Source organism: Thunnus thynnus, chromosome 13 (assembly GCF_963924715.1).
Source record: "Thunnus thynnus chromosome 13, fThuThy2.1, whole genome shotgun sequence".
Classification (NCBI taxonomy): domain Eukaryota; kingdom Metazoa; phylum Chordata; class Actinopteri; order Scombriformes; family Scombridae; genus Thunnus; species Thunnus thynnus.
In genome coordinates, this window is record NC_089529.1 from 10,835,838 (window position 1) to 10,856,262 (window position 20,425).

Genomic DNA, 20,425 nt, shown 5'->3' on the forward strand with positions numbered 1-20,425 from the left:
TCCAATGTGGGTCCTTGCACTTTGGCTTATTATGAATGAAAGATCATTTGTAAAAAAAAAAGTAGTAAGGTCTTTGTAGAGGACAGAGAGAGAAGCCAGGCAGTGTCAAAAGTAGGACCAGGTGGATGTAATCTAATGTAATCTCATTCACTGTAATCCTCACAGCCTACAATGTCAGCGGACACATACATTAACCTATGTGCACATACGTATTGCACATATGTGGCAACAAGTGAAAGCTAAAAGCAATAAAAAAGAGTCCATCTTGCTATGTGAAATAATATTCTTATGTTCAGCTGTGAATTGAACAAGTAAGCACATGTTGGCTACACAAGACTATCCAGAGGAAATGCCATCATTAACACGTCATCCTCCTACACACACCAGAAGTCAAAGGTCACAGACTGAAATCTTGGCTGGATTCTAGCCCAATAGATACATGTACATAATCATAAATATTCATTGACCCAAGATCAGAAATATATAAATACTGTTTTAGGTTTTGTTCCTTTGGGAGTTGCTTTAATATAGTCATCCGCCAACTGCTTGACAAGATTACAGCCGAAGTGTACTTCCGCTCAGTGACCTTCAAGCAGCTCCTGTCTCCTCCTCACTCTGTGGCCTCGGGTCCTATCCTTATCTCTCCTTTCTCCACTGTTTCCTTAGAAAGAGAGAGCGCTGAGCAGGAAAAGGGAGAGGCAGGATTATGTAGCATTAGAGGTATTTGTGGGTTTAAAATAGTCTGATCGAGACTAGCGCCGGTGACTGATAACTGCACACGCTCTTACCTCTGTTACACACACGTTAAAAAAAATTAGAATCCAAAATAATCTACAACCCCCTGATAGTCTTCAGATGAGGGTTTGTTTTTTTTTGCTTCATATTTTCTCACAAACAAAAAGATATTTGTGATATTCAAAACCTTTTCCACTATAATGTGTCCAGAATGTCACACAGAGCACATAAGATCCATTGTGCTGTAAGGGAAGTGAAGATTAGTGTGTAGCAGAGCACTGGATCCTCTGCTGGATAGTGGACAACATTACACAACAGTTCAGTGACATTTAAATGTCAGAGCTATCACATTACTGGACATGACTGTTAGAAAAACAGGCAATTGAATTCCCCAATTTTTTTGACAGATATTTAATGATTCTGAACATGATGCAAAAACTGACCATGTAACACTGAGGAATTAATACTCCACACTCACATCACAGTGACTGTGAAGCACCATATTGTTCTCTGTTCAGCATATACTGATTTTTTTTTTTGTCCATAATCAGGATAGATTGGTCCCAGATTTTAGAGCTATAAAGTATTAAGACGCAGGCAGTTTTGAGGTAGCATACTAAATCACCAAGCATTAACTACTATTACAATGCCATGTCATTTTCAATAGAAATTTTGAATGTAGAAAAAGAAGATCAAGTTTTTTAAGCCAAAAGACCAAAGAAAAAAAAAAAGGTAGTCCAAGTTTTTGTGATGGTGGTCACTAAAACTTGGACCGTACAATCTGATGCAATCCATTACAAAATCCCAACCCCTGTGACACAGTCTCAAGAACACTGTAAGGGTTATTTATGGCACTAGATTGCCTTAAGATTATACAGGTATTCATGTCATTGTGCCCACCTGCTTAAATAATTCATAGTCTGTGTTTAGCCAGCCTAAATGCATCATCAGCTGCCTTAAAAATGCTTCTAAAGTGAAGAGAAGACATTATCTCATGGAATTGAATGAGGAATGTTTACCGACTGAAAGCAAACTGACTTTCAGTACTAATTGATTGTTGGCAGCAGTTTGGTTGGAAGGAAGATATGGCATGTGTAAATTTTAGCTGGAAAAAGTCCATTCAAATTTTCTTGAGGACTTGTTTGTTGCTAAATGTCTATATGTGATGCCCAGGATACCATGGAGAGGCACGTGGCTGCAGCAACATGGCAGACATGGAGGACAGCCGCAGTGGTCATCATCCGCACACACACAAGTCATGATGACATGCGGCGGAAGTGGTTCTTCTTCACAGTATTTGTTACATTCGATTGTACATAGGCTCAAAAGGACGACAGGAACCTTGAATGCATGACGGCGAACTCCCAGTGCAAGCTTTTTGTTGTTTGTTAACAGGTGAGACATAAAAGACTGAAACCAAAGTATTGAAGGCTATTACAGCAGCAGATTAATGTCCATGGTATCACAATCACATATCACCTGAGGAGAAAATGTTCGGTTGTCCACATACTTTTGGCCAGGCAAGTATTTAGAGTTTCAGCCTGGTAAACAGGAATACTGTTACATAAAACTGAGTTAAAGCCATTAATCTTTTAGGAGTTATACAACAGGCCTACAATATATGTTCTTGTATAGTCACTGGAAAATAAGCAAATTTGACAAAGTAGAATGTTGATGTAAAATAATATTTAAATTGTTAATTTGTTGTTTTTAAAGTAAATCCTAAATGTTGTTTTAGGATTTAAGATGAGAGATGACAGGGAAATTCTACTCTTGTTTTGAAAGGGCGAGATGTTGCCCCATGACTTCCTGTATTGTGATTGTTGTCCGCCATGTTGGTGCAACCAGGTTCTCTTGATACCATGAAGACAGTGCAAAACATGGTAAAACAGCAGTAGGCGCTGTATGTCCAGTCCCCTTTCCTATGGCAAATCCAGCATGCCATTGTCCTCCAGGGCTTTCTGCGTCCTGTCATACACCTCTCCGATGGCCTGAACCACTCTGCTCAGCACTATGCTCAGCTCCTCCTGGTTCTGCACACACACCAGCCTGAAGAAGAAACTCCGCTCTGGCATGGCAATAAAGGCCAGCTCAGCAGCCCTACGGACGAACCAGGTGTGGTGGTGTGCCAGGGTGTTCTGGTAGGCCTCACGACACAGCTCAGAGGGGCTCCTGAGCCGGCCGGCCACTGGTGTCTCAGCCAGCTTCTCCAAGAAGAGCTTCAGCCAAAGAAGAGCTCGATGCAGGCGCAGGAGAGTCCGGCATCCGGAGTCTGTCTGGTGATGGAAGTCCACCAAGCCTCGGTTCAGCTCCACCAAGATCATAGAGCGCACAGAGTGGTAAGCACTGGTGTGCTGTGAAGCCTCTGCAGTATTCTTTATCTCAGTCCCTACGTTCAAAGAGTTTATTGAGTGTAAATCTGGAAGCTTTGTTTCAGGGTTCTCTTCTGCCAACAGGGCCAGTTGGCGAATAATAGAAGTCTTGGTTTCAATCTCTTTAGATATCAGGCCGACCATTGGGCCCAGAGCCTCCATAAACCTGGGAGAGTAACACAGAACAGGATGAATCATTTTACAGAGTGCAGATTATGGTAAGCCATAAATTACTTCATTCTTTCTAGAGGCTGTAATTGAATGCATCTCTCTCTCACTCAGTGTGCTTTGGCTTTATCTGATGATCTTACCTCACAAGCTCATCCCAGCTGGACAGATACGGCTGTAGCAGTACGTCAGAGGTGTAGGCCGGTGCAGCCAGCAGGTGGGAGAGCAGCAGTGACACCTGGAACTTCTGACCAGGGCACCCCTCCAGGAGGTTAGAGCCCTCAGCCCCATCGGCCCCGCTGCTGTTGGACAGCTGGTGAAGCTGACGGTGGGGGGATGGGAGGTGCGTGAGTGTGGGGGCGATCGACGGGGGACAAAGAAAGAGAGAGAGCAGAAGCGATTCACTTCATTCAAATTGCCCATCTGCTGCACAAAATCAACCTTATGGAGGAAATGTAAAATACTTTATAATGTGCTTCAACTCTTACCCCATTCACCTGATTGTAACCTTTCAAACAAGAATCCCAGTGGTAATCCAAACCTCCCTCTGCAGTGAGACATTGTAAACAGAAACAGGGAGAAGCCTTACAGTTAGTTTTTGTTTGACTTTCCCACTGAAACAGATACTTTTTTTTTCTGATAAAGAAATACTGAAACTCTGCTCCAACCACGAGGACATTCCAGCTGCACGGGTGCATTTAACACAATTATAAAGAATTATGGGTCAATTACACACCAAATTTCCGCACATTAAATTAGACGAGAGTATCCTTTCTCATATAATGGCTCATTAACAAACATCACTGTCATGTGACAGATGTTTTAACATGAGAAACTAACTCTATATGTTCTTACATTCTTGATTAATTCCAGTTTAGTTTTAGATCATACTGTACAGTATATAGCACAAAGACAGGCGTTCTTAAGGCAGCAAATAACATTCTTTTGACATCAGATCCAGCGTGATGTTGAATTTTAATCCTTTTATAGCTCCTTCCAGCCTGTGACAAAGCAAACCCTGTGATCTTAATTGACAGTCAACAAAGCTTCCTCAGCACACATCATGTGTGACACTGGGATCAGTTTCGGGCCCTATCCGGTTTTCCAACTGCATGTCGCCATAGGGTACATCACCCATCTTCATATTATAAAGGTTGCAGTTAAGAAAATAACTATTGCAGAAAATGAAAACTTCCATCATCCACTCCTCCATTTACGCTGCTACACACTATATCTTCAAAGTGAAATCAGGGCCATTCATTTGTGATGAATTGGTGGGTTCCTCCATTTCTCGGGGTCATGAACTTGTTCAGTTCAGCTCCGGTATGCCTGAGTGAAGTCAAACTATTCCTCAGTTTTGTGTAGGACCTCCTGGCATTCCCTCAGAGGCCCCGCAGCTCTCCAGACCACACACTGGGGTCCACCTGCATCTGACTGCCTTACCACTAAAAGCTGCCAGTGATATCACTCACAGTTCTGGTGGGTGACTGCAGCACCCAGTCACTAAATCACTGAGCCATCAAAACAAACACCCTAAAAGATCAGTCCCCACTCTGACCCTGGAGGACTCTGCTGAACTACTGAGCGTCCTGTCAGACAGCTGGTTAGTCTCACTGAGCTACCTAACTTCCTCAGTTCAAATGAGACATGTCTCCAATTGCCAGAAATTGATTTTTATCTCGACCATGACCTACTCTCGATGTTGCCATATATGGCAAGTGCGACTGGAAGTCTTGCCTCTACCTGGAAACCTTTCTATTAAATTTGCAGTCCGATTTAGTCTTTAAAATCCTGCAGCACTTAGAATTTAATCCAAGATAGGGAAAGAGGTCACATGGTCCCAGTTTGAACATTTTTACAATGATTAAGTTTTTTTAATTTCACATATAGACATATTTATAAAGTTTCTCATCGACTGTTGGATTGAAAAGAGTCTGGAGAAAGAACCATTAAAGGTATTTAAGAATACTTTTTGCTTATTCTTATGTTACAGTTCAATATTTGTTGAGACTTAATGTCATTACGTTCCAATAACACGTCAAGTCACACATACTGTGTAAATGTTTTTGCGATGTTTTTAAAAAGTATATTTTTTGAGCATAAGAGAGTGAGCAGAGAGTGGTGTGACCATCATGCTAGGTTCTGAAGCTGCCACATCATGTGACACACTCCTGATCCAGAGCATAAGCATTCCAAACAAGAGGGGGATTTTATAGATCAATAGTACAACATAGGAACCACACACACACACACACACACACACACACACACACACACACACACACACACACACACACACACACACACACACACACCACACACACAGAGGTACTCACGGAGCCACAGGGAGCCGAGGAACAGTAGCAGGACTAAGATAGCTGCAGCAGCCTTGCTCTTAACACCCATAGTGAAGTCCAGTTTTGGTGCTGCCAGTCCCTCTCTGGTCCTTCTCTTTGTCTTTTATCTTTTAATTCCTCTGTGTCTCACATGAGTCCTTGTCCCCTTGCACTGGCTGTCACCACAATTACTCTCTACTGGACCCCTGCCTCTGATCCCCCCCACCCCCTTGTACTCTCAAATCTTTCATACTCCTACCCAAAACCTTAAATAAAAAGTTCTCTTTACCATTGTACCTCAAAAGAGCTTCTATCAATGTTTAACTCTATTTTACAACTGCTGTTTTACCTGCTCACGCTAATGTTACCCAAGCCTGTTGTTGCTCTCTCTTTTTTTTGTTTTTCTTTGACTCTTTCCTCTATCCTGCCTTTGTTTTTGAATGGTTTTGAAGCTGCCTGTCTCTTGTTTTGTTGCTCAATCTGAGGGTCCAGAGATCAGCCGGGTACAGCCATTGGCTGATAAAGCAGAGCCAGCGCAGCTTGTTCATGAGTAACCTCCTTCTTCCAGATTCATCTTCTATATATGCGCTATATTCCTGGTCAGCTTGAGTAAACACTTGCTCCCTCTCCCTACCCTCTCCTCCCACCACCGTGCTCCCTCCTCCCTCGTCTCTCTCTCTGTCTCTCTCTCTCTCTCTCTCTCTTATAACTCATTCACACACCGCAGCCACCACACACTACAACAGTGCTGACACATTTGTGAAAACATGTTGGTTTAAATGAGAGTATAACAGGAAACACATCTCAGTACATTCCCTCAATGTAAACAAAATCCCACGCTTCATATTTTGTCTGTATGACATTGTTCAAGTCACGGAAACCTAGTGAAAACCTTTGTGTTCAGTCATGAGACAACATAGTCTCCTTTTGGTTGCTGAACAGAGAGAAAGCTGTGATACCAAATCCATGTTTGTAAATGAATAACAAAGTCTAACCAATCTTATCCTAGCTGAGATGGCAAAAAAAAGATTAGCATGAATAGGCACAAAGATGCCAATTCATGCTAATCTAATTCTAGATATGACAAAGACATCTCTGACTCTGCAAAAATGAATCTATTTAAGGTTATTTTTAAATATATTTATAATTTCCTTTCTCTTGCCACCATATCTTTAATAAAATATTTCATTCATGTTCTACAACAAATATAATTTGGGGTTTCTAAATGCTAATTTTTTAATGATTTCATTCGATGATTGAAGTCTAAAGTCTGAAATGAGTCAGTAAAACAGGACTGACGTGGTTATCACCTCTGATAGTGACAATCATGGGAAACCCACTGATTGCTCCTTATCACTGGGCTTGTTGCTCCTTCCATAGGGGGGAGGTGAACAGACATTGAACTCCACACTCAAGCCGAACCACATGTGTGCTCATGGAGAGGGACTTAACAATGGTATTTTTCAGCGGAGGAGCGGGAAAAAAGTGAAAGCAGGGGCATTCATTACTTGGCTGGGAGGGGCCCGGTCATGGGGCTTTTATTCTGTGCAACCAATAGATGATCCCATCTGAAATAGGCAGCAACTGACATGGGGAGACTGAAAACATGTGACCCTTTCAAAAGACTCGAACTGTTTGGCTCCACAGGGCTCAGGCTCTCTAGTTTCTGCTCTGACGCAACAGCACACATTTCGAAATATCAAAATCTTATGTTTGGCTGTGGTAAAAAGCTGTTGATTCTTGGCATGACATACAGCTGCCCAGTGCTAGGAGATTAAAACACGTGGTATGGGTACACACTGTGTGAGTATGTTTATGTATGGAGGTTCAGGAGAGCAGGAAAGAGGTATTTTGTCACTGTCAAACACTACATTTCACCACACTGGATTTTCCACCATCCTGCGCGCAGGACTATTATTGGACTGAGAAACACATCTGGAGAGTCAAAACATTTAACCACATTATACCGGAATGTAATCCATGGTGGTTTTGTCATTTGTACAAAACTTGGTCTGAGGTTTAAAACTTCTGTTTTTGCATTCAAAATTTCATGTAAACCCACAAACAGAGGTTTAAATTGTGAATGAACTATTATAAGATGTTTACTCATATAGGTTAAACTGTTATTGTAACTCTATCCATGGATGGACAACAGGCACTGCCAATTTAAAAAATGTTGTCATTGTATATTCAACTACAACTCTTAGCCTAACTGTATTAACTCGACAATGGCCTGAAACTCCTGCTTTACTGAATGTGGCTATATTTATAACAATAGTTATAACAACAGTTACACATGCCTGTCTGACATTTTGCACTGGTTGGCTTCCATGCCAGTTATTATAAAGAACTGCTGTATATAATTGGGTGAATTTGAGAGAAAATTTTGTTTTACAGAAGAAATTAGAAAAAGAAAACATAGGACTTTGCCCAGACACCATCGTAAACTGAATATATTGCTGGAATGTTTCTGTATCTCAAAATATCTACTTGGTACACAAAATACTTTTATACCTCTGATTTGCACGTTTTATTAAGCTTTGCTTAAATTTAAAATGCATATTGTTTTGCTGCAGCTCTGCTCTGTGAATGGGCTTTCGTGGATTTGATGCTGGACAGATGAAGCCCTTCTTCTGTCTCTGAGCTCTAACTGTGAGACATGTAATCTGCCTTCAGGAGGCTCCAGTTACCTTAAAGAAGCTCATCTCTGTTTCCCTAACTGTATATTTAGAAGTACATCACACACTGTGCAACTCAGATGGCACATTCCAAAAATCAGTCTGTTGCCCTTGTCACTGCAAAGTGACACTACTTATATTACTCAGTACTAATTATAATAGCAAGTTCAGTCTCAGGATTTGAAATGAGTAAAACGTCCTTACAGTCTGGTTTGTACTTTTTAGAGTTGCTTTGGTAATAATATCTGCTTCTGCTGGAAATCAAAAAAGTTAACAGACTTATCTTGATGCAGATCCGAGTCTCTGGCTCCATGTTTTTTATGAGTTTTTATGGGTATTGTCTGCCTCCAGCCCTCTAACCCCGCGACACTGTGGTCTGCAGACACTCTCTCACTGCTGGAGCCCTGCTGTTGAAGTGGTAAGGCTCTACTGTATGTATTAATACCCTGGACACATAGCAGGGGGAGAGCAGGCCTGCATAGCCTGTCACCTGTTCACCTTGCTGCAAACATGGGTGTATGTATCTCTGTTTTATTACACACACTCACACACAAACACACACACACACACACACACACACACACACACACACACACACACACACACACACACACACATACATGCACACGCACAGAAAGCCAAAGTCAGCACCATAATAATCCTACAATATGTTTTGGAATGTGACACAAACATCAAATTAAAACTATCATTACTTATAGTAACTTATAGGAATATTACAGGGATATTGGAAATATACTGTACCATACCATGAGAGATAAACAGCATATTTTCACACTTCCCACTCATTATTACCCATATTTCTATGAAAGAAATTACACTGGAGTGATATAGGTATCACCACTGATAGTTGATGTCTAATGATCATGATGATGATGATGATTATTGTGGGTGACCGGACTGTGACTTGACGTCCTGGTTTAGTGCCTCACAGCTGCTGTGTAATCTGAGTCCATGGATAGCAACAGCCGGGTTGGGCGACAGTCATAGGGTTTGCTGTGGGGGGCTCTTCCTCTCTGTCTTTACTCTTCCCCTCTCTCTCTATCTCTCTCTCTCTCTCTCTTCCTCTCTCGCTTTCTTTCCCACTATCTCTCAGATTTTATATTTAAATATAGTTCAGTGCGCCGCAGGGAAGAGGTCTTGGAACATGATGGCAGCATGCAGATTTTGGATATTTTTTGGACTTGTAACTATTCTCGGGACTTTAGTGGTTCAGGGTAAGTGGCGCAGTTGCAAACTTTTTGGCACATCCTCAGTGACTGGCTGGCTGCCTTCTTATTATCAAAATAATCTCCTGCCTGTCGTGTGCAGACAGAAGGTCAGAGTTCAGAGAAACAACCAAATCTAAAACTCATACTACATTTATTGACATGCAAGAGAAAACTTTCCATTCCAAACTTGTACATACATACTGTATTTTTATCAAATGTAGTTGTATTAAGTAATTAATTATAATTGTCAACTTTGTGTAGATGATTTTGGAGGTGAAAAAATACATTTCCCTCTGTTGACAGCAGACAGCAACACCTATGACAGCTGTAGGTATACATACAGTATATCTACAATATGTACTTACTGCTGTAAAGTATGACACAATTAGTGTCTGAGTTGCTCACTAGATCATGCACTTATTCATATGTGTGTATGACTTGTTTACAGTTTTGGTTTTTCTCTGCTCATATACAAAACGTGCAGTTTTATGCATAACCATTAATACTGATGTTGACAGGATCATCTGTTTTGCAACTTGTTGCAAGTTGAAGTATTACCTTTAGTGCAGTCAATGCTAAGTTTATCAGATGGGCACCGAAAGTCAGTTAGTGTCAACAAACAACAAGTAAGGCAGAGGGTCATCTGTGCTTTTCATGAGAGTATTGATGACCCCATTGTCACCAGTTGTATTGGAGTATGTAAAGCTGTTCTGCTTGGTACAGGTGGTTTCAACAACAGGAGGGTCCCGACAGGTCAAAAAGACTGCAGTTGCAGCGGAAGCAGAGGTGAAAGCCTGGATGTGGAGGGAGTTTAAAAAGGTAGAGGAATATGGGATTTGAGGGCAATTAAGTGATTCTGCAAATCCACTGGGCCACTCAGGAGGGAACAATAGAGCTCAGCAGTTGTGGGGAAATGTTATTCTCACCTGGGAATAATGCCAGAAGGTGTAACAAACATATTAAGGACATTCCTAAACACAACAGGCACAATGTCAATCCAAAAAGCAGAGCCACTTGATTCAAGGGGTACTTGAGCACATCTTCTTGGCAAAGGTCACTCGAGTAGTTAAAAAATTCCTCACCGTCAAGGTGCCGGCATGAACAAGATTCATTCTGAAATGAAGATGTAATGAAGACTCTTGATATTATTGGTCTGGTACAGTTACCATGTTTCTTGAATATCACATGCAGTTTGAGAACAGTGCTGTTGGATTGGTTTCCATTTTCAAACTGAGGGCCACCCTCCCTCAGAAAAAAAGATGCTGTAAATAAGACTGAGGACAGTCCAACCTTGCATCCAGGAGGATGTAAGGTTAGAATCACATCATCATAGGAATTTACTAATGAAATTGACATTGTCTGTCAGGTGAACTACTTGAGAAGAACTTGAGTTGAAGCTGTTGTCAGCCATTTGGTCTAGATGCATTTGGAGCGACAGCTGCACTTACAATCTTGGTATTAAGTCAAACTCAGTCGCGGTGAGCATCAGAGCCCCATAAGGTGTGATATTAAGAATAGACTCTGCTCCTCCGTCTGTCTTTATTGAGTTATGATGATGTACTGGACTTTAATGCAGCTAATCAATAACATGGCTGAGATTCTGGACTGAGAAAGGATTCTTCCTGGAAGATGGACCAGACGCATCCTCTTGCTCTCCTCCTACAATATCCCCCTGCTCCTCTTCCTCAGTAACACACTAGACAGCATTAAAATCCCTTAGCTTCTAATGTTTGAAAATGTCACGTGAATAGGAGTGTACACTGGACAATGGGACACGGTCAACTAGGGTGAGCTTGGCTGCTTTTACCCCAGTCAAACAGCAGTGTTGCAATGTTTACCTCTGTGGCCATGTTGTTCTGACATTGGAGGCATCCCTTTATGCCACCTGCCCTCATGTCACCTCAAAGGGTCAGTTGAGCCAAATCACAACAATACATGTTGTTACTTACAGCTACAGTAGTGCTAGCTAGCGATGTAGATTTCATCTGCCAAAGTTTTGAGATTTGTGCCTGCAAAAATTCTTCCTCATTTTGATCAGCCTCATATCCCTCCAGTGGCGGCAGACACAGTCATGCGGTCAGAATAAACTTATTGTTGCCAAGCACAGACACAAGAATATTAGACATTACATTACATTACATTGTTTATTTTAGCAAGCCATCCTGTCAACTTGCTGTCTCTATTGCAAAAGACCTATGTCCTCTAAGATCTATTTATAGCTTCTAGAAGAACTATTGGGAGAAATTATCTTTGTTTGCCTCCATAATTAATTCCTTTACAAACTCAAATGGAAAATTACGTAATGGTGTACTACAGTGTTGCTGGATTTTGATAAAAACATGAGCGAATGACACACCTCGCGGCTGCTTTCTCACATTTTAAATTTCACTGATTGTTACATCGGTTGTTCGCTCATCCACGTGCCAAGTAATATTTAGCAGTTTTTAATAATTAATTAGTGACAAATCCTTGGTAAGTGAGACGTCTCACCATAACACTACTACACAGACTGTCCCATGTGAGAATTATGAGTACAGTTTAAATTATGTGAAAAGTTTGTGACTGATAGGGTCAGGCAGACCTGGGAATGAATCGATCATGGGCGATGACATGACAACTTTTTTGTATATGTTACTGTCACCTTTTTTGCCTAATGATGATACTGATGATTATTATAGATGACCTGAGTGTGACTGAAAGTCCTAGTTTAGAGTTTCCCAGCTGCTGTGTAATCTGAGCTATAGATAGTGACAGCTGGGAGGGAAGAGGCAAGGGGTGGGAAATAACCTTTCTCTTTGTCTCTCTTGAAGTTTTTACTGATACATATTGTGTCTGAGGAGTATAGATGCTGCTGTTGTCATGAAGAGCATGGTTACTACTAATCTGTGGACTCCTGGTCCTAGTCATTGGCTCATCTCTCTGTCCTGTAGTCGGTGTTTTTCTCAACACTTGTGCACCTAAACAGCAAAACATACTGTTCATGTTTACTTCAAAATGTATTCAGAAATGCATTTGATCAAAAATGTATGTAGCTACATGTGCATGACATAAATACTTGAAGACTGAACAAACAATAGGCCTACTGTCTTGAGAAAGATAAAACATAACACTAGTAAACATACACTGTGCAGTTGGTTACCATGTACCATGCTGGAAGGTTCTTACAAAAGTGTGTAAATTTAGGTAAAGGTTGATTGTTTTGGTTAATCTTTTTCAGTTCATCATATGATGTCAAGTCATCTCCTCTTTATGTAAACAAACAAAAGTTATGTAATGTTTTTCACCAAAATGCATTGTGGGTATGAGGTTTAACAAATGTGTTGAATGCATTTGCTTCCTCATAAAACATCTGCATTATTTATGTTTACTAGCTTGCAGTCTTCTTCTTCTCTGCCTTTGTTGGCACATTGCTGTGTTTCTCAGTGCATTACAGCAACCTGTATATCATTGGAATAGTGTGAAACTGCTCTAGCGCTACTAGAGGTCTTAATGTCCACGGGGTACCTTTAAAACTCAACTGGGGAAACACATGTTGTTTTACATGTTTAAACATACAGTACATGTGCTTCTATGTACAAATAACAAAAACAGCTTCCTTTGCATCTAAACTACATTTTTCTACTCATTCTGAATAGTAGTAATGATACAATTTATGACCGCAGTGTGTCAGTGTTGATATTTAACAGTAGTGATACGCACATCTGCAAGTTAATTGACGCACCTTTCAGACTGACGATGAAGCTAACATCATTCAGCCAGTTTGCTGACTTTGTGGCTCTTATCTACTTGTGCTGCTCTTAAACAATATATTTTAGCATTTATCATTATCCTGACTTTTTTCTACAACAGCCTTACTTCTGGTCTGGTATGATCAGTCGCTGACGGTGGCTAACATTGGCTAACGTTAGAAAACTTGAGATGGATATTGCTGTGTTTTTGACATTCAGTCATTTTGCTGACTTCATGTCTCTTCTCTACTTATGTTACATATTGAAACATGCCATCTTCATTATTTTGTTACAATTAAGTTACAGTTTTTGTTAAGAATTTAGTTAAAGTGGCTCAAAAAGATGTATCCATCTAAAGTTTGCTAACATTAGTTAACATATATATCTTATTGGTCATACCAGACCAAATAATACTGTAGCAGCAAAATCTCTGACTGTGTTAAATTGAGGAAAGGAGCACTTTATTACAGGAAGAATTTGTTATTTTTATTTTTCAGAAACTTTAATCAAAAGCAAGCACGTTCTTGGTTTCTTTAATTGGTTTCTTGTCTGATTGATTTTTGGTCCAGCTCTTGGCCTTATGATGATATATTTACCCAACCTTTTATTTAGCACATGTTTAGACATAGTTTACCATAGACTGTTTCAGATATTTCTCCTCCTCCACTCATGAAATATTAACCGGGCATAATCCCAATATATATGCGCATAAACTCACTCCCTTTTTCATCTTTTTCTTCTTGCAGTGCAGTGTAATGAGGAGTCACAGCTGATCAGCCACTTGTTCAAAAACTACAACAAGAATATTCGCCCGGTGGTCCATCCTGAAGAAAAGGTGCAGGTTCAGATCAGGCTGACCCTCACCAACCTTATCTCCCTGGTGAGAGTTCGCTCTTCATACCCGATGCAACAAGGCCCAGCTGAACATTAAAAATATGATCAAGGGTGTAAATGATTGCCACACCTACATACAACAAAGATACAGTCCACACACATTCCCAGAGCTTTTGATATAAGCACATGATGGCTGTTAGGTCACTGGTATGATGATATAGCAGTGCATGATCTGAATATTCATACTTCTTCTTCACTTGTACACACACAGAATGAAAAGGAGGAGACTCTTACGACCAATGTGTGGATTGAGATTGTGAGTTTTCTCTCTCTTCATTCTTGCATTCTTGTTTTATCTGTACAATTCCTGGCAAGGCTTTTGGTCGTAAGGTTCATTTTGCCAACAAGACTCAATCCTTCTCACTTATCCAGTCCTCTGTTGTGGCTAGTTTTTTAATGTCACAGTTGACCTTTCTCTCAAATGTCATCTACAGCAATGGACTGATCATCGCCTTGTCTGGAACACATCTGACTATTATGGCATTGATATTATTCGCGTCCCGTACAACACTGTTTGGCTCCCTGACATTGTCCTTGAAAACAAGTGAGTCGATGATAAAAATGGAGTGAAATACTGCATTTTATCCCTGCCCATAGTTTAATCATAGTTTGATTTTTTTTTTTTAATAAAGTGTGGTGTCAACTGATTTTTTTTATCCTAAATCTCTGCAGCATTGATGGCAATTTTGATGTGGCTTACTATGCCAATGTGTTGATCAGCAACAATGGTTGGATGTACTGGCTGCCTCCCGCTATCTATCGCAGCACTTGTTCCATTGAGGTCACCTACTTCCCATTTGATTATCAAAACTGCACTCTAGTATTCAGGTGTGGTACAGTTATATCATTTTAAAATACATGTCTTACATATAAAAGCTGATGTATTAGTTTGATTCTATTCTGTGTTCACTGTCACAAACGTAGATCCCAGACATACAGTGCCAATGAAGTGGACCTCATTTTGGCTGCTGGAGAAACAGGCGAGACTATTGAATGGGTGGACATCGACCCTGAGGCTTTCACAGGTACAGTGCATCCACATTCAACACTCCACTATTTAAAATGCACAATTCCTCTCTAGCTTAGTGTTTTTTCCACCTCTTAGAGAACGGTGAATGGGCCATTGTCCATCGTCCAGCCAGGAAGATGATCAACACACGGTATTCCCCAGATGACCTGGACTATCAGGAGATCGTGTTCAATCTGGTCATCCAGAGGAAGCCCCTCTTCTACATCATCAATGTCATCATGCCTTGCTCCCTCATCTCGTCACTGGTCGTATTGGCCTACTTCCTACCTGCACAAGGTCAGTAAGGCTATTGTTTTATTCCACGTGGCTATTAGTACATCCAATATTGAGGTTTTAAATGAAGCAACATTACAACGCTGTTATAAATACCCATAATAGTTTGTATCATGGACATAAAAACAAAATAATAATCTATTTCAGTTACTGTTGAACTGGCCATAATAAAAAGGACCAGACCATTTAGAAGTAGTCATTTTACAGACAGGGTCAGAACTAAACATAAGTGTGTTCTGTCAGAAAAGTCTTAGGAACGCACTGGTATCTGTAACTCCTTTGCAGATTTTCAATGCATTGTTTTAAAAAAAAAGTATTTTTGAATATGGTACTCAGCATTATTTTGCCTCATAATGCCTGAGCACAGTGAATGAACTGAAAGTATTTGGTTTTATTTCGTGTGGTCCTTTGTCTCTTAAGTCTCTGTTGTCCTTTTCACAGCTGGGGGACAGAAGTTGACTGTGTCCATCTCTGTTTTACTGGCTCAGACTGTCTTCCTCTTCCTTATTGCTCAGAAGGTTCCTGAGACATCTCTCTCTGTCCCTCTCATCGGCAAGTGAGTCAGTGTGTGTTTTCGTCTTCTCAGTGTAGCAGGAATTCAAGTGACCTTTGACTGCAGCATCCTGCCCCAGATCTCTGCTGTCTTTGCGTTTCATTAATCCACACAGTCTGAGTCCCCACTCCAACATGGATCCTCTCTATTGTCTTCCTCAGGTACTTGATCTTTGTTATGTCTGTCACCACTCTCATCGCTACCAATCAAATTGTGGTGCTGAACTTCTCCCTGCGCAGCCCCAGCACTCACACCATGTCCTATACCATCAAACATGTGAGTACATCCGATGGAGTTGAGCCAAATCTATCTAGTCAAGAGTTATTTTATGTGAACTATCTTTTCTGCGTCCTGCAGTTGTTCCTGGAGATGGTGCCTCGCTTCCTAGGCATGTCCCCACTGGTGGACGACAATGAGGAGACAACAGAGATAAATGGAATGAGGGAGCGGCGGCGAAGCTCCTTTGGCCTCATGCAGAGAGCAGAGGAATATGTGCTCAAACAACCTCGCAGTGAAATGATGTTTGACAAGCAAAGAGAGAGGCATGGTCTCACGCAATCGATTGGTAAGATATCTAATTTTAAAGCTATGATCCAGCTGTAGAAACTGACCAGCCATTATGCCCCAATCTGATTTTTCAGCAGTCCAGCTTGAAAAAATAAGTTCTCACCTTGCCACAACAAAATGTAAATGCCCACAGGCTGCGCTTCACTGGAATTTACTGTGGCGTTGTTTGGTCATTGTGTACTAAATATGAATAATTTATTAGTGACCCATTTATTTTTTATAAACATCACAATAGGGATGTGTTATGAGTAGCAGAGCAGGTGGACCCAAATGCAGAGACTGCAGGCTGACTGAGAAACAGGACTTAAATACAAACTGAACTAATGAGGGAATGGGAAACAGGTGACCAAACTGAGAACAGGCAAGGTGTTGATAGGCTGAAGGAGACACTGGGAGCAGGGAAGGGCTGAGGAGGCTGACACACGGCAGGTATGTAGATGTGCGAAGGAGGGAAACTAGGAGATAAAGAACAGACACGCCCACACACCCCACACACACACACACACACACACAGGCTGGGAAGCAGAGGAAAAACATCAGGAAGACACAGAGAACAGACTAACTAACTAACTCTGAAAAACAAAAACAGATGAAGCCAAATGACAAAAGCAAAAACACTTGTGAGTAAAGTAACCTGCAACTCTCATTGCACAACTAGTTACATCATGTAGTCACATCTGTTTAAAGAAAAGTGTTGTTTTAAATCATCATCATCACCATTTTGAAGTAAAAAGCACCACTGAAACACCTAGCTTCAGTGGAGCATGTGTATATGAACTTAAATGTCAGGACAAAGGTTGAGTAAAATGAGCAATAGTATCTCAAGAAAGTTCTTAAAAATAATCTGGAATTTATCTGTCCTACTCCCACTCGGTCCACTTCAACAAACAAGGAAAAAACCAGTCTGAGGGCATCTGGTGGACCAGTCTGGTGGACCATAACAGGATGTAGCTCAAAGAGCACTTTGTATCAAATTCATTCCTACATTCCTACTATAGCAGCCAATTATTTGTTTGTTCTAGGCTTCTTACGTCACGTGTATGTTGTTTGGCACCCTTCATTTTCCTCATAAAAGATGTCTGTGTCTGCCTTGCTTTGGCATACTCTTATCTAATTGTCAGTGTCTTCTTCCCCCTAGTGGATAATATAGATATCAGCAGCACAGCCAACCTCTATAAGAGTTTGGCCCAAGCTGCACCTGAGATCAAGCAATGTGTAGATGCCTGCAACTTCATTGCTGAGAGTACGAGACAACAAAATGACATTGGATCTGTAAGTGTTACTTTATACTTCCTATATCTGCCTAGACAACAACTTATATGGTATTTCAATTATGTTTAGGATGTGTGTACATATTACATATTTTCCAGTCTATATTTCTTTTACGCCAACTGTTATCTTAGTTCTTTCATCTCTACTCACTTTTTTTTTCCAAATAAAGGAAATTGAAAGCTGGGTACTGATTGGGAAGATGATTGACAAGGTGTGTTTCTGGGCTGCCATTCTCCTCTTCATCATCGGCACAGTGGGGATCTTCCTAACGGGACATTTCAACCGGGCACCAGATTTCCCATTTCCTGGTCAGAACAAAAAATATGTCCCGAGTTAAAACAATCAAAAAAAAATTGATGAAACCTTTCCAAGAGTCACTGTCACCTCATGCTGTCTGTAAGGCTAAGTGGTCTTGCTCATTGACTCCCAGACTCAGAATCAGGGTTGAGTTAAATCTGTGCAGCAGGGCTTTAAAAACAGAGATTTAACACCGAAACTGTCTGAGTCCATGTTCACAGCTCAGACTTTTCTTTGTGAATACTTGTCAGGCAGCTGAGAGTTTTCATACAAACTTACAACTCAGTTCTCAGTTCTTCATCTTAGTCTAAGTTCTTTGGAGGTACACATCTGTTAAAAGTGTTGTTTTAAATGGTCATCATCGCCATTACAATCATCAACATCACCATTATCATCATTAAAAAAACATGCTAAGTACAAACTTATTATTTGTCTGTTTTGTAGTATAAACAGTGTGAGTTAAAGTTCAGACTTCAGGTTATAGTTGATGGAAAATGCTGAAGCTACTGTGCTGAGAAAGTTATTTCTGCTGCAGTGAAGAACTTTTCAAATCAAGAAGGTTCATTACCTGATGAACTGATTTTATTTACATGTTGTGCGCTAACGTTGCCCAGCTTACATGGGCTTATAATAAACCATCAATGCACATACTGCAAAACATATCTGCTAAAGTCTGAATAGATTTTCTTGCATGTATTATGTCTTATTTGAAGAACCTGTGCATGAAACTTGAGCCACCCAACTCTGAATCAAAGCCTTATTATCCTTCTAAGACTTATTTATTAGAATGTCTTGTTAGTATGGCTCGGAGGGATATTGTCTGAATATCATTGTGCCATGTTTTTTAAATAAATATTTTATTTTGTGCATCATGACCTGTTAAATCAATTTATTACAAAGTTTGAGTGACATATATATGTGATAAGGATATATGATAAGGAAAAGGCATTTGAATCTTGACTTGAATGTCAAAATTCTTCAAAAGACAGAGAAATGATTGGATAATGGTATTGTGCTGTACCAGGGTATTTGTCCCTCTACTGAGAAAATTACATATGCTCAGTTGGAAGTGTGAATATAATGTAAAACTAAAAAACAAACAAACAAAAAACTCACAGACACATTGAGCAACAGAGAAGCTGATCATTTGTGAAGTCATGATAAAATACAGGTATCCTACCCAATGTGTTCAATGTGTTTAATCACTTAAACTTCTTACTTTTCAGATTTATCATATTTCTCTCTGTTTAGTCGTGTTCAAGGTATGTGAGTGTGTGTGTGTGAAAAACAAGGTTATAAGGTTGTAATAAGGTCATGTTATTTTTTATTATGTATGCATTAAATAGATCTTTATAACTTATCTAATTCCCAGTGTAATAAAACATAAATTCAATTATTTGAAGTCACTTAGAATTTTGATTTATTCTTAAAATCAGCATACTCAATTTTCAGCCATGATGCACTGCTGTTACGTATATTTAAATCTCCTTTGCTGTAAGTGTGATTGAACACCTCCATGTGGTGTTAAACTATATTACACCAAATAGTCAAGCCTTATATTCTACTAACAGCGCCACCCCAGACCAACATTCATAGCTGGTCTAATTGTAAATTGTCTGAGGCCTCAAACGCCTGTTCAGATGAATTTTCTTGTGTCCACAATAGTCCACTTACAAATGTGTCATTCTATTTGTATAACCATCATACGCCCTGTGTGTCATGGAGCTAACCGGCGCCACAAGCTTATTAAGAGGAAGTGGAAAAACACTAAAAAAATGAATGTTACCACGTAATGGAAAAAAAAAAGGGAGAAACCTCAGGAGAGAGGAAGATAAAGAAAGACTGCCCCCTCCCTCGCCTCCTGTGGGCTTGAAATGTAATTAAGAAAAAATGGTCTAACTACAAAGATAAAAAAAAAATACAAAATTGCTATATTATCAGAAACATAGAGCCCAAAGGAGTACTGTCAGTCCAATTTAGATATAACAAATATAATGTCCAATAAAATAAATAGGCTGAAGTTCAAGTACAATCAACAGCAGATGCTATCACGCTATGGTTATATTTTCCAGGAACTTGTCGAATAAGCTGTTTGAAGCTTTCTATTTCATCAGCATCCTGAGAGTATAGTCCTCCCTACACCTTACTCATGTTGTGAAAGATTCCTGAATCCTTGTTTCAATTTTAAATTTAGTGGTTGAACTGTTTTATACTGTTGTTGATAGGCTATAGTGACATGTGAATCACTATCCAGATTTACAGTAAGTCAATGTGCATCCTGTGTAATCATATC

At 40.2% G+C, this 20,425-nt stretch overlaps 2 protein-coding genes across 3 annotated transcripts; one reads left to right on the forward strand and one right to left on the reverse strand.

The window, feature by feature from the left end:
- Positions 1 to 34: 34 nt before the first annotated feature.
- Positions 35 to 8,695, reverse strand: gltpd2b (glycolipid transfer protein domain containing 2b). Of its 2 annotated transcripts, XM_067607832.1 has the most exons (4): positions 5,612 to 8,695; positions 3,764 to 3,822; positions 3,419 to 3,597; positions 35 to 3,273 (listed from the first exon to the last, which is right to left on the reverse strand). In XM_067607832.1, the coding sequence occupies exons 1-4, from the start codon at positions 5,679 to 5,681 to the stop codon at positions 2,658 to 2,660; spliced, it is 924 nt and encodes a 307-aa protein (XP_067463933.1). In that variant the 5' UTR covers positions 5,682 to 8,695; the 3' UTR covers positions 35 to 2,657. The 2 variants fall into 2 exon arrangements, with proteins under 2 accessions (XP_067463933.1, XP_067463932.1); XM_067607831.1 differs by lacking the exon at positions 5,612 to 8,695 and having other exon boundaries at positions 3,764 to 5,597.
- A 602-nt stretch (positions 8,696 to 9,297) lies between these two features.
- On the forward strand, positions 9,298 to 19,004 carry chrne (cholinergic receptor, nicotinic, epsilon). Its single transcript, XM_067607830.1, has 12 exons — positions 9,298 to 9,524; positions 13,993 to 14,126; positions 14,352 to 14,396; positions 14,575 to 14,684; positions 14,813 to 14,968; positions 15,065 to 15,165; positions 15,246 to 15,446; positions 15,885 to 15,999; positions 16,158 to 16,272; positions 16,354 to 16,561; positions 17,702 to 17,835; positions 18,005 to 19,004. The coding sequence occupies exons 1-12, from the start codon at positions 9,455 to 9,457 to the stop codon at positions 18,170 to 18,172; spliced, it is 1,557 nt and encodes a 518-aa protein (XP_067463931.1). The 5' UTR covers positions 9,298 to 9,454; the 3' UTR covers positions 18,173 to 19,004.
- Positions 19,005 to 20,425: the final 1,421 nt, after the last annotated feature.